This window comes from Colius striatus, chromosome Z (genome assembly GCF_028858725.1).
Source record: "Colius striatus isolate bColStr4 chromosome Z, bColStr4.1.hap1, whole genome shotgun sequence".
NCBI lineage: Eukaryota > Metazoa > Chordata > Aves > Coliiformes > Coliidae > Colius > Colius striatus.
Genome location: NC_084790.1, coordinates 34,111,254 through 34,126,268, shown reverse-complemented (window position 1 = coordinate 34,126,268; position 15,015 = coordinate 34,111,254). Strand labels below are relative to the sequence as shown.

Sequence of the window (15,015 nt, the reverse complement as noted above, 5' to 3'; positions counted from 1 at the left end):
ACTGCTTATCTGAGCCTAAAACTTTCACCATGAAGAAAGTATCATTCTTTAGTCAGAAAGAGAGTAACATAAGTTACTCAAAATTGATAGGGAAACAAATCTGGTCAGTTATTCATGCCATCTGTTTCTCGTGTATAATGAAATAATGCATTATGGTAGTAAGCAGTTTTATGATGTGGCTCTTGTTACTGACAAGTCTGAAATGATTAGTCTGAAAAAATCAATGAAGATAGCAAAAGTGAACAGTATGAAAGAAGGACAGTTTTAAACCCAATTTGATTTTTAGTACAGTCAACTTGTTTAATATTATGTGATACATAGGTTTAAATTGTGAGAGAAGGCACATCTGTTGGTTAGAAAAGAAAAGCTCTTTTAGTGTTTGTAAGAGGATGAAGTACTGAGAGGAGCAATGCCTGTTGACTGAGGTGGTGTAGAGGTGAGTGTAGAGTGCTTACTGTTAGAGCAAATGAGGTAGGATTAGTTATTAATGCAAAGGAAGTCATCAGATGGTCTCTGTGGGCCAGGATGGTGAGGCTGATAAGCTTTGTGCTCCAGTGTGGTTCTCTGGGTCTGCTGTGGGACAACACTGAATCCGGGACTGACTTGTACTTCAAATACTCTGTTTTCATGAGTTGGTGTGGTGCTCCGTAGTGAACCTATTATGTGTAAGTTTGTGTCTACAGAAAAGAAATAAAACCAGTTTACTGTTGCTATGATTTCTGTGGCAGAAAATAAAAATCTGAGACCATTTTTGAGAGCTTAGTCTGTGTTCCAAGAAATGGGACTGTGAAGCGGTTCAGTGGTGAAAAACTTGTGTCTCAGAGAAAGAGCTTGGATGGGTGTGTACATATACACACACTGGTAAATTGGGGTATTACAGTGATTTTTTTCTTATATAAAAAAGCTTCTGAAAACTGTGTACAAATGTTTACATGAGTAGAAGTAATAAGTGAAAATACTCCAAACAAATAAATCTACATTCTTTCTACACCCTTAGGAAAGAAACCAAAACAGTCCTTCTGCTTTTCACTTTCATTGTGTTATTTGCCTTAATTTGGGCTACTAAGTAGGTGTTTGTTCATACAGATATGTTGATATAAGGGTGTGATCCTTGACTGCCATGGCTGTGTTGACTCTGAAATCCTTGGTGTGCTTATAAACAGGTGAAACTACTTTTTTTTTTCTTCCAAATTATATTGTGAATTACATTTGTCTGAGGGTCTAGAGTAAATTATTACAAAAAAGTAAAAGTTCTGCCAGTAAAGTTGTCCCTATTCAGGATGTATTAAATCTGTTTTACTAAAATAGCTCTACAAGGAAGCCAGCATCAAACAAAACTGCTTTTCATAATGAAGCAGTAGGACTAATTTTGCAAAAAGGCAACTTTTTGTGAAAGGGTTTTTTTATTCATTAATAACAGTTTTTAAAAAAGTTAAAGTACCTTCACAACTTACTATAACTCCTAACATCAAATTTTAAACCTATGAATTTTTTAATGGTGGTGCTGAACTAGTCACCTGAAATGAGCAGTATTGTATGGAACTGAATTGTGTTCAGGTGAAACAATGAAATGACAGAATGAGAACTTAACTGATGTTTTAACAGGGTCATAACTGTAAAGGAGGTTATTAGAGGCCATAGCAGTGAAATTCTCTACAGTGGAATTAAACCAGGCATGATACCACTGGCTTTTGTTTATAGTTCTGAAAAGTTTAATTAGCTTAACTCTGTAAAGTACAGTCGCTGAAATATAAGTGCGTCTTTTAAGCTGCTTATATGCTCTCAAGTTATCACTAATGAAGTTTCTCCATTTGGCTTACTAGTCTAATACCTCTGTGTAAATTGTGAAATCCTACTGCTTAACTATTATTCGGAGCTCTGGTAAGCCATCCTGCCATGGAAATGGCCTTGAAGAAGACTCTTTTAATTACTTTTCCTTCTGTTAACCCTTGATATGAAAATGTAGTAATTAAACCAATATTTTGTTTATACATAAGATTGAATCATGCCAGCTTTAAATGAGATCTCAAAATCATAGTTTGGACACTTTGTATGCATATTTCACTGGATTTCCAGATAAGGTCGGTTATGCTTCACTTCAAGTCAAATAGCTGTGCTTTCACATAAGCAAAGCTTGTATTAACTTCTGTGGATAACAAGCATTTGTAATTTTTAAATAGCTTGCATTGCTCAGAATGTTCACTTGCATTGCCAGGCCAAATGAACATTTATTGTTTTCAGTGAGTATTGAAACTTAACAACCAGTATAGCTTTTGATGTAGCTATGAAGCTGAATATGAAATTTTTTTAGATTGGTAGCTAACAGTTAAGAACCCCTTTTTTTTGGTTGCATTTAAATGAATCTTGTTTCCAAACATTACTTAAACTCTGGAAGCCTTTCAAAGGTGCTTGTAATGCTGTGATCCTGAGTATTAAAAATCAGTATTTTCCACCAAGAAATGAACTTGTGTAGCTTTCAGAAATGTATTTGAGTTTTAGTTATGAATTTCAAGATTATTGTAAGCATTTATTTTTATTGGAGGACAGGCTTGTAGGAAAGTTTATCAAAAAGTTGAAGAACTTGGAAAGGTAGCAATGCCTCTAGGGGCCACCTTCAGAGTCTGAATTAGCTTGGATACTAATCAGATACAGGCTTGTAAATGGTAGATTGAATTGATTTCAGCTAATCCTGGTGTATAGGTGCTTTCACCTGTATAAATTCCAGGAGGGCATTTGATGCATTTGAATGAAGCATAGTTATATTTTGGAGTGCATGTACATAGGTCAGTATACATTCATATTTGTAGAATTACTAGCAAGATGTACTCTTGAAATGAGGAGTTGATTTGCCCTGTTCCAGCCTTGGTAGAACCCACGACAATGTACACAGCTGAGTTGAGCTTGCAGAGTAACTTTTGAATAATCTGTGATACCTCTGTCACTATTTTGCCTTTGACTGTCTTCCAAAAAACTAACTATGCAGTAACTTTTTGTGCTAGAAATTTGTGCTGATGTGAAGCACCTGATTTTGTAAGCAGAAGAATATGTTTTCAAGATGCAGGTTGTAGGGTTATTAGAATAAAATCAAATAAATATTCATAGAATCATAGAATGCTAGGAGTTGGAAAGAACCTTTAGAGATCATCTAGTCCAACCCACCTGCAGAAGCAGGTCCACCTAGATCAGGTCACACAGGAAAGCTTCCAGGTGGATTTTGAAAACCTCCAGAAAAGGAGACAGTACAGCCTCCCTGAGCAGCCTGTTCCAGATTTTCTTCTCTAGGGCCAGCAGACACTTTCACCATGCAGAAGGTCTGTGGAATCTGTGTATGACAAAGACGTGGACTTGTACTTGACACTGGTGAGGCTGCAGCTTGAGTATTGTGTTAAGTTCTGGGTCTCTCACTGCAAGAAGGACATTGAGGTGCTGAAGCGTGTCCAGAGATGACCAACAAAGCTGGTGAAGGGTCTGGAGAACAAATCTGATGAGAAGTGGTTGAGGGAGCTGGAGCTGTTTAGTGTAGAGAAGAGGGGACTGAGAGGAGACATGGTCACTCTCTAGAGCTACCTGAAGGGGAGTTGTAGTAAGGTGGGGGTTGATCTCTTCTCTCCAGTAATGAATGATAGAACATGAGGAAATGGGCTCAGGTTGCGCCAGGAGAGGTTTTGATTGGACATTAGAAATAACTTTTATACTGAGAGGGTTATTAAGTCACCATCCCTGGAGATACTTCAAGGATGCATAGATGGAGTACTGAGGGATATGATTTAGTGATGGGACTTGACAGTGTTGGGTTAGATGCTGAATTCAAAGGTCAAATGACAACTTGCAGTTCAGTAACAGTATCACCCTTGTGTGTGAGCTTCAGTGCTTGAAAACCCTTTCTGCTTTTACTATGAAACTTGAAGAATGGCAATTACTCTACAAATGTGAGTATATATTTAACATTTTATCTACCTTGGTTATTGCTATTATAAGAAGCTTAAAGGAACTGTAAAACCAAGAAGTAATTTAATTAAAATCATTAAGTAATATTGACTATATTGAATCTTGATTTTATCAGGAGATCTGCATATGCAGACAACAAAACACTGGAAAATGACAAAGTTATTGCGCTCCTGACATCTAAAAGAAAGGAAGAGAATATTTTAGCTATTATATGTTTGTTACACATAGTCTTGGCAAGTCACTGCAAGATGTGTATACTTCTTATATTCAGAAAAGCATCTAAATTTGTTTATTAGCTCTGTTAGACTAAAAAGAATGGTATACCTGAATGTTGAAATTAAAACTGACTTAATGTGGCTTCTTCCAGGTGGTTTTGCTTTTGTCTATGAAGCACAAGATCTCGGAAGTGGCAAAGATTATGCTTTAAAGGTAAAAAGAGTTTACTTCACTGTAGGTTTATAAACTCTGTCCTGCCTGATACTGTAGCATAATAGTTAATCCTTGATGCTCTTTATATTTAGGTGCTGAAAGATGGGAGTTCCTCTGTTAGGTACTACTGCTATTTGTCATCTTTTGGTCTAGAAATGTATAACTCTGCCCCAAGCATTTTATTGTGAGGGTAAAAAGAATCTCTCCTAGTTACCTGGAGTGGAGTACACAAATACTTTTTACTTCTAGAGGCAGCTGTAGGCTACTGGTCAGCCTACATTTATACTTCCAGAGTTAATTTTTGTCAATATTAAAAATAATACTCCATACTCTGACTTTCTGACAAAACATTCAGCTTGGAACTTTTAATAGATACTTCTTTGTATTCTTTATTTCTAAAGGCTTATAATAGTCATGTACCAGCTGAAAAGCTCATATTATGAAAATGACAATAAAAAGTGAAAAGGATAGTAGCATGAGAGGTCTAAGAGGTAACATGGCATTACACTGCCAGTAATTATTTGGTCTGGCGTTTTCCTTTTTGTAGCACATCCTCCAGTAATGTAACATGTGACCAAACCCATAGGGTGTATGTTTTCAAATGTTATCTAGAAGTAGACCCATGTAGAGGTAACAGATAGAGGAACAATTACTGTCCTTTCTTTGTTTTGTAAGCCTCATACTTTTGTAGTAAATACACGGGTTGATTCTAGTCAAATGCTGATTCAAAATCCAAGTAATATTGGAAATAGGCATGCTTGATTTTCCTCCCTATTGCTCCAGTACCATTGAAAAAATTTGACTTGATAATTTGGAGTTGTTTTGATTGGAGTGGGTTCAAGGTTGTTTCTAAAGATTTGGAAGTGGAAGATGAATCTTTCCTTGTCAGTGCGTGATGTTAAAGCCAGCCATTGAGTGTTTTATACAACAGAAAACTTAGAGTAGTTACTCATATTGTTTATTGTCCCATCACAGTTCCTTAGGTTTTTGACTGCAGCTTACCCTCTGTATTCTGGGGGAAAAAAAAAGTCCTTTTTTTTTTTTTCAAGTTTTAATAGCTATCTTCTCAATTATTCTGTTTTCTGACAGCGATTGTTGTCCAATGAAGAAGAAAAAAACAAAGCCATCATTCAGGAAGTTTGTTTTATGGTATCCTTTTCTGGAACTTATTTTAGTAATTTGATTTACTTGACTAATGTCAAACACGTCTGAGAAATGGAGGACTGTTCCACTGTTTCAATTCTTTCCATGCCATACACTACTTAGGAGGACTGTAATTCTGTTCATGGTTTGTCATGAATCTAGCAACAACACCCAGCAAGCTCGGTTCTTAAAAAGTTGCAGAAATTTGATGTGTGCAGGTAACTTTTTTTTGCTAGTGTAGACTGTCATGTACTTTGTCGAGCAATTAATGAAATTCCTATTGGGCTTTCTTGCAGTCCTCTGGCTGGTCAAGAGACCTTTTGACTTTTCTGATGATCTTAAGTAGAATTCTCCCATATGCACTGGATTTGTTGCCTTGTTAACTACTCAAAAATTTGCTTTTAGTCTCCATGTCTCTTAATTTCTGTGTCATGTGCAACTGGCATTGAAAATTGATACTCAATATTAAGGAATTTCTGTCAAATGCATGTATTAGAAACAAGCAGATGTTTCTTAGTGTTGTTGATGTCCTTTTTATCTTCAGTGAAGTTAGGGGGTAGGATATAATGTAATCTCAGAGTATTGTCAGTTCTTGCCCAGCATCTGTTCTAAGACCCTCAGTTTGTTTCAAGAGTTAGTGAGTAGCTGTGGTAAGCTGATTTGTTTCTTACTCTGTCTATTCAGCTTAATTTTGAGTTACCAGGCAAAACCACTAATCTGAATTTAAGCTACTCAAGTATTTATTTTTATGATTATTGAAATGTTTGGCAAAATCTTACACTAAATACCATATACTTAAAAAGAGTGGGCTATCACAGATAGCACTACTTATTTTTTAGCCACTCTGGCTATATTTTGCCAGGAGTGAAGGACTGAATGTTACTTGGATGTGTTTTGTCACAGATCAAACTTATTAAAGCATATGTACTATACAAAGCTTAACTGTTGCTAACTTTCCAGTATATAACTGTGAAATTAATTCCTGCAAGTCTGAGTGAGAGCTTGTGAAGAAATGCATCAGATGAAGTAGTACTTTGGATTCTTTATTATTTGATGTATCTAACTTGATTTTTCTATAGCTTTATAGTACTTATGATGTCTTAGCTTTTTTCTTTTCAGACTTGGTGAATGCATCTTGTAAATAGCTTAGATTTGTCTCACAGGCACAAGTTTCAGTATATGACCAAGCTGGCGCACGTTAGGGACAACATGAACAGGCATAATGCAATATAACTTTCACTGGCAGGAACTAGGGTCACTTAGTTTTTACACAGTTGAAAAATGATACCTTGAATTTCTGAGCTGGAAGTGAAATGTGACAAAGGTTTTCATATCAAGAATTATTATTTTAAGGTAACATTCCAAATGAGACATCTGTGAACTGCTATATATGATAGTATCAATAAACTTGATGGTCATCTTCCTTGAGCATGTTGTCTCCAGAAAAAACTTTCAGGGCATCCCAACATTGTCCAGTTCTGCTCTGCTGCATCTATAGGAAAAGAAGAATCAGACACAGGACAGGGAGAGTTTCTTCTGCTTACAGAGTTGTGTAAAGGTAAACTTTATCTCTTTTCCTAGCTATGCATGTTGCTTCTGACATTTGTTTTTCACAGGTTGCTTCACAGTTTATAAACTTTGAACACCTCTTAAAGGTAGTATAGTTCAATGGCAGTAGAATTCAGCCTCATCTTTTATAGGATAACGGTGATGTTCTTTGAGACTACATGATGTTCTTTGTGTTCGAGACTAGTCAGAGGAAGGAAGAAGAGGAATGATTCCTTAGAGCAACATTTCCTTTGGCACTGCAGTCAGTATGGGTTTGCCACTTTCAGAATGTCCATCTAATATTACAGCTCAAGACTGTAAGTCGTCTTTGATGAGAAGAGTGTGTGCCTATTTATACAAAGCTTTCAGAATCTGATGTTCTCTGTGTGTTTATGTGAATTTCTCTTATTTCTGCAGGACAGGTAGTGGAATTCTTAAAGAAAGTAGAATCCAAAGGGCCTATCTCCTGTGACACAGTTTTGAAGATCTTTTATCAGACCTGCAGAGCAGTGCAGCATATGCATAAACAGAAGCCTCCTATTATCCATAGAGATTTAAAGGTGTGTTACCAAGTTTAAATAAAGGCTGAATTTCTAAACAGCAAAGGAGCCTGTCTGGCTGAATCAGTGTTAAGATGGTTGATTAAATACAGTGGTCACTCTTTAAGTGTAGCACTTATAGGTCTTGCTTTGCCAAGAGTGATGGATATCAGTGAAGGTAGCACTGAAATACCTGTATCTCTTCAAACAAAATCTTTTCCTTTTGCTTATTGTACATTTGAACTCCCAAGATAATGCTTCTGCAATTGACCCCTTAGGCACTAATGAAATGGAGTTTAGTTCCTGTTTTCTTGAATGTTTTCCTGCTTGGTGCTTCCTTTTAACAATTGTCTATAGTGTTACCATATACATCTAAAACACTGTCAGAAATCTTTATGCTCCTGTAAATAATGTTCTGGGCTAAAGTATTTCTTTTTAATCACCCATGAGCTGATGTTTAAAAGCATGTGTGTTAGTGTACAGAAAAATCTTTGATTATTCTACATCTTTTTTAAGGTGGAAAACTTGCTTATTAGTAACCAAGGGACAATTAAACTTTGTGACTTTGGAAGTGCTACAACTATAGCTTACTGTCCTGACTACAACTGGTCCTCACAGAAAAGAGCACTGGTTGAAGAAGAGGTGAGACTCTTTTAATGTTAATATCAATAGTGAATTCATTTAACTGTTACTGATTCATGGGGCTTCTAAGACAGCTGAAGACTTTCAGTTGTAGTGTTGTCCATAAAGTTTTGGTATTGTATTTGTGTTGCTAGAGTTCAAACGTTTTCTACAGTTCTAACCATGGCTTGTGTTCTCTAGTTGCATGTACAAATGCTGCTTCAGCTTGAGCAGTGTCCCTTCTACAATCCGATGTGAAAACAGTGATTGCTAGAGTTGTCCTAACTACATTTTTAACAGGACATAAAAAATTGATTATACCAAAGTGATTCCCACCTTCTAATCTGTTTTTTTCTCAGTTTGATGATTTATAAAGTAGTGGCAAGTCTGCACAGCATAGTTTGAATAGGTAGTATTGCAGTGCCTGTAGGACTACAGTGGCAGTGCCAAGTATGCAGTGTTTTTGCAAAGTGCATTTGTTCTTAGTTTAAAGTTGACAGTGCTGCTGTTAAATCTGGTGTAAATCCATCAACTGCACTCAGCCCTGAGTATGAAGAAATACTGTGATGCTTCTTAGGATAATCATGAATCTCTGTAAACTCTCCCTGTTTCGGAGTCCAGCATCCTTGAAGAACAATCCATTGGTTTCGGGGGAAGAAAAGATATTCCACCATTGTCTTGTATAGCTTATGCAAAAAGATGATAGATCACTTTAGGGATTCTTGTGAACACAGCTTAACTCTTTAGCTGTGTCTGCACTGTCATCAAGTGTGATGGGGAAGTGGGAAATACACACCAGAGCATGAATTCACTTCTTGATTTATTGATGATTTTCTGCATTTGTGTCCGTATCCTTTTTTGCCTCTTATACAATAGTCATTTTATTTATGTACTTTGTGGTTTGGAAAGATTCTTGGATATCACTATGTTATTTGAGTACTACCGTTTTGATCTGGCCTTTTATCAAAGCTATTGGGACTATTGCAGGATTTAATTGTTGGTACCTGCCTTGACAAATTAATTTTCAAAATGAGAATTCTGTCCATTCCACAGGGAGAGCTGCTTCCTTAATTTAGTGCTGTTTAGAGCATGTTAGAGTCCCTGTTTAAAAAAATTCTCTTCTGCAGATCACAAGGAATACAACGCCCATGTACAGGACACCAGAAATGATAGACTTGTATTCAAATTTTCCAATTGGTGAAAAACAAGATATTTGGGTAAGAATTTTTTTTTCTTGCTGTATCATAGCTGCTTATGTATGAGATATAGTACTTGTTGTTTTCTCCTAAATATAGCTTAATTTCCATTGTGAGATGCAATGCTGAACTTCTTTGACACTCAGTAGAGCTGTTGCAGAACTATTGAAGAATAATCAAGAAAAACACACTTTTCTGACCACTGGTCACTTCACATGTGTTAAATACTGGTGATCTGAGCTAAGATTACATCCAGTTAAACAAAACTAGAAATTCATTTAACAAAAGCCTATCTCAAAACAACAGCTGGTTTTTTTTTGTGAAATAACGGTATTTGTGAATTTTAACATTTTGCTATCTTATGCTGTGTCTTTTGAAGACTGGTTCTGTTTCCCATGACTTTTTTGGAAGATGTTGTTCTATGTTTTTTCCTTTATACTCTGAGTTCAATGAAAATATGCAAAATATTTAGCAATAGGATATGACACTGTCTCAGGAAGCATCTTGTTTTCCAGAGAAAGCAGGTATAATTGGTTAGCTCTCATAGCTGTGGTTGGTGTGCTTGTCACTGTGTGAGCTTAAAAGAATAAAGGAGATAGAAATGTCTTACTTGAAGCAGCACTATGGATGAAATGTTGTCAGACACAGACTCCACAATGGAGATGTGATTAGATGTTGATTGTAGGATCAGAGGTTCTTAGGCTTGGCCAACTGCTTTCGGTACATTTCCTGTGTAAGTCTTGAGATCTAGAAAGTAAATATTAAACTCAAATACTTTTAGTTCCATAATTTCTTTCTGAATGAATGTGGTTTCCTGAAATGAAATTCAACTGAATTCTGCTGAAATAATTGCTTTACCTAGTCATAAAGACTTTTTTCCTTTGGAATTACGTTTCATCTTGGGTAGCCTTTCTTGTACTCTCACCCTTAAAAATTTGTGAAAAAGCAGAAGAGCAGGCTTTGGAATATATTTAAGAACAACATTCCATTGTTGGGTGTCTTTTGGTATTTTTACCAATATCTAATAAAAAAAATCTTTCTAGTCAGTGCAAAAGATGTTGCAGGTTTTAATTCTGGGTAAGTGGAATGTTCTTTTTAGGTTTCATATAATTTAAATCTATTCTGAAAATACTTTAGTGTAATACCTGTATGTCACACTGCAGCTATACTGTAGAACTTTAAACTATTTTAAATGTGCTGCTTATTTCCTGAAGCTAGTCAGTGGAAAAATAGTACTATTTTGATTTGTTTCAAACAATCTTCTCCCCCGCAAACACTACTACAACCCCGCAAAAAGCCCACTAGCTCCTTAATAAAGGGTTAGATTAGCTGCTGGTAGAGGTCCAGCAACAGGTCAAAAAGTTATTTCTAGTTCTTTTTGGTCCATTTTGTCATACTGCTTTTTTACCAACTGGCATGTGAGTGCTCAGACTAACCCAGGCAGCTTCTGTAGAGAGATTGTCTGCAGTTTCAGGGTAACCTTATAGGGAAATGGGGTCTTCTGTTAGATGTATCAGTGCCGAGGCTATGAGGATGATGTTGGCTTTGAGGAATTGCCTCACTTGCAACTGGATTTGCCATTTAGCCAAAGTGAATCATAGTTGGTGTTGGAAATATTAAAATATGTTACAGATAAAGCAGAAGGAATCATAGAATGGTAGGGGTTGGAAGGGACCTTTAGAGATCATCTAGTCCAACCCCCCTGCAGAAGCAGGTTTACATAGATCAGGTCATGTAGGAATGTGTCCAGGTGGGTCTTGAAGACCTCCAAGGAAGGAGACTCCACAACCCCTCTGGGCAGCCTGTGCCACTGCTCCGTCACCCTCACAGTGAAATAGTTTTTCCTTATGTTTAAGTGGAACTTCTTATGTTTCAGCTTCATCCCATTACCCCTTGTCCTGTTGCTAGATACAATAGAAAAAAGGGATGTCCCAACCTCCTGACACCTACCATTTAGATATTTGTAAATATTAATAAGATTCCTCCCTCAGTCTTCTCTTTTCTAAACTAAACAGCCCCAGTTCCTGCAGCCTTTCCTCATACGAAAGATGCTCCAGTCCCCTGATCATCTTGATGGCCCTGTGCTGGACACTTTCCAGAAGTTCTCTGTCCCTCTTGAGCTGAGGAGCCCAGAACTGGACACAGGACTCCAGAATGAGAAGCATTCTGTAGCAATTAACACAAAGATGAAATCTAAGTGGTCTCTTCACTTCTCATGTGTTCAGCTAATTGCCTTTGTGCTTTTCACACCTATGTGACTGTGTTATGTTGTGCATGGTGTCTTGATGGATTAGTTAATGTGACTAAATGATGCTTCAATATATACATTAGAGAGCTTTTTATTAACAGACTGACAAATGTACTTGCTATGCAATAACATAGAAATAGTGTATGCCGTTTATATCTGGATTGGGAGACTCAGTGTCTTGGAGTAACTACGTTTGAAACTATTCTTGGGATGAATTGACAATCAAGGGCAGTTGGGAGAGAGTGCGTGAAGAGGACAGGAGATAGTGAGCAAATTTCTCAGCTATCGTCTTTACTGGCATGTTTAATTTGTTGAGGCTACAAAAACCCATATGCTGAAGCAACTAAACTGACACTCAAAAGAAACTTTGAGGAGGAATTTTCCATTCTGTTGTGCAAACACTTTCTTGGAGGTGTTATTATCAAACTTCTATGTAATATGGTTGTATTACAGAAGTATAACTCTGACAGGCTATTTCATATGTTGACTTATATGAAAAGATATGTATCAAGTTAGAGTTAAGTAACAGATGAAATTATCCTAACTAATCTGTAACACCTGAACTATTCAGAGATTAGAATTCAAAATTACTTCTGGCTTCGGTGGTTATTCTCAGGTTGCACAGCTCTCAAGACTGAGCACATCAAAACTTGAAAGTTCACAGGATATAGTAGTCATGACTTTGATAGGTTCATTCAAGCTAAAAAAAAAAAAAAAAACCAAAACCAATCTGAGATTAGATTTTGTTAAAACAAGTTGAATAGTTTTCTGACTGTAGGAAATAAAGGGACCACAGTTACAGGTTTATTTTCTTCAAGTCTTTATCAAACAAGCATTTTTTGAGATAATGTTATCTCCTCCTAATGGCAGTTAAACAAATTGATTAACACTTAAATGATTACCTACCCGGTGCATTGCACAACAGTGTATCTGAGTACAAAATACAAAAGGCCAAATTCTGTCCCCCAAATAGATAAGTCTCCTTGAAGCACAGGATGAACAAATGTAATAAAACTGATGAAGTTTTTGTAAGAAAAAATCTATTCTTGAATATAATCAGTGTTGCAGGACTACTCATTTTTGTATACTGTGAAATTCATAAAGTGGATTTACTGTCATGATTTTCTAGAAAGGCAGGAATAGGAAAGTCTCTGAACCTGAAAACTTCTTTAAAGGGCAAAACCACCACAAATCTATTCAGTAGCACCATTACTGCTTGGAGCTCTAATTGATATGCCAAACAAATTAATATTTCACGGTTTTCTGTCCTCGGAGGAATATCAAGACTGTTTCTAAGGGGATGTGAACCCGATCTCTAAAGAACTGGAAATCTATCTATCTACTTATATACCTATGAGTCTATACATTTAGATATATATGTGAGGTTTCGTGACTCAGCAGCTGATGACTTGAAACCTATGATTCACTAGCAATGTTAGGAACTTTTGATTTTATAGTCTGAAATTCTGCTTTAAATATCATTGACTGAATTAAAGACAGCACAAACAAGAAGTAGCCAATAGGTTCAAGAACCAGAAATTTTGTACTTACAAGCTTAATTCTGTGATGTTTCATGCAAAGAAGGTGGGTACTGCAGAATCCTTTTCTCCACAGCTTCCTGGTGGACCATGACTATCACAGGATATGAGTTAAGGTGTAGAGGTACAGGATAAGGTGTTTCTTCTTCCTTTGGTCAGTAGCCTCGTTTAAATCTCAGTCTGGAAGAGACTGAAGAGAGACCTTATTGCTCTCTACAGCTGCCTGACAGGAGGTTGTAGTGAGATGGGGATTGGTCTCTTCTCTCAAAGTAGAAGTGATAGGATAAGAGGAAACAGACTCAAGTTGTACCAGGGGAGGTTTAGATTGGCTATTAGGAAAAAATTCTTCACTGAAAGTGTTGGAACAAGATGCCTGAGGAAGTGGAGGAGTCACTGTCCCTAGAAATGTTTAAAAGGCATGTAGATGTGGTGCTTAGAGCCATGGTTTAGTGGTGGGCTTGGCAGCCTTCAGGTAAATTTCAAGGGGTTTTTTTCCAGACTAAATGATTCCATGACTCACTGAAATATTTCTGCCCTTATCTCTTTGTAGGCTCTAGGCTGTATCCTGTACTTACTGTGCTTTAGGCAACATCCCTTTGAAGATGGAGCTAAACTCCGCATAGTCAATGGGAAATATGTCATCCCGCAAAATGACACTCGCTATTTGGTGTTTCATGAGCTCATTCGTAAGTTTACAAAGTTACTTAATTTGATGCCTTTATGTCTTATTTTTGACAATGTTGAATTACTGATAGTTAACTTTTTTTACCTGTCAGTAACATTTAATTGCAACAGCGCTTTTATTTAAAATCTTAATCTATTATGAAAAAACTTGTATGTGTTAAATGGTATTCTTGGTTCCTAAGTGCTGTTGCCCATCTTGCTTAGAATCTAAATTAGTTCATAGTAATAGATAGTGTTTTGACTTGCCTTCTTTGAATTTGTTGTAGAAATACTTTTTTTTTTCATCTTTAAAATAGTTTACTGGAAACTACACTGCTAGAAATGTCTCCAACTCCTAACACCATTAGATGTGAAGTTATTTCTGAGATTACTCATTAACTCATCCTAAAGTATATTCTTTGAAATATTTTTAACCCTAAATTATGGATTTTTATGAGTACCTATGATGACAATAATATTAAGATACTGATTTAGCAGTTGCTCCATGATTTTTCATATGTCTGGTTACTTATTGCACTGGAGTGCACTGAAGAAATTATTAATATGTGCTAGGAGGGAAGCTCTGAAGTTTCTGTTAAGTTATATGAGTCTTCTTTTTAGGCTCCACATTGAAAGTCAATCCAGAGGAAAGACTGACAATCACTGAACTTGTTAATCAACTGCAGGAGATTGCAGCAGCTAGGAATGTGAATCCCAAATCCCCAATCACAGAGGTAAAGATGTCTCATAAGAAGTATTATTGATTAGAGCTCCTTTCTTATCTATTGAGTGTGAGTTTAGTAACAGATATCTGAGCAGATCTTACATTCCTTAGTTTTTTGAAATTCAGTTGATATCTTATCACTTTTTGGATCTTTGGAATATGCCTTCTAAAGCACAGAGCTTTCATGACATTAAAGGAAATGTTGTCCTTCTTAGTGCTGGTTGGAAAAACTCATGATCATGGGTTGTTCTTTAGTACACAAGTGCTGTATTCGGCATACTGCATTTAATTATAATTAACTTGCACAGAAAAATCTAGTGTACCAAGGCTCTGCCTATACTGACTAGAAACCCACTTAGGTGTCTTCTGTTTGATTGATTTGCACAATACTGCAAGTAAAACAATTAGTGTATCTTAA

General features: G+C 36.5%; 1 protein-coding gene across 4 annotated transcripts in view; it reads left to right on the top strand.

Moving 5' to 3' along the window:
• The window catches only part of GAK (cyclin G associated kinase), a 77,878-nt gene that overhangs the window by 6,153 nt on the left and 56,710 nt on the right, over window positions 1–15,015 (top strand). For 3 of the 4 annotated variants that reach the window (XM_062019581.1, XM_062019579.1, XM_062019582.1), the window contains 8 exons: window positions 4,316–4,377; window positions 5,467–5,526; window positions 6,964–7,078; window positions 7,486–7,628; window positions 8,124–8,249; window positions 9,356–9,445; window positions 13,761–13,896; window positions 14,495–14,607. In XM_062019581.1, coding sequence (XP_061875565.1) covers window positions 4,316–4,377; window positions 5,467–5,526; window positions 6,964–7,078; window positions 7,486–7,628; window positions 8,124–8,249; window positions 9,356–9,445; window positions 13,761–13,896; window positions 14,495–14,607 — 845 coding nt within the window. Of the gene's footprint in view, window positions 1–4,315; window positions 4,378–5,466; window positions 5,527–6,963; window positions 7,079–7,244; window positions 7,386–7,485; window positions 7,629–8,123; window positions 8,250–9,355; window positions 9,446–13,760; window positions 13,897–14,494; window positions 14,608–15,015 lie in introns of those variants that run through there. The other variant, XM_062019583.1, reaches the window with a different exon arrangement.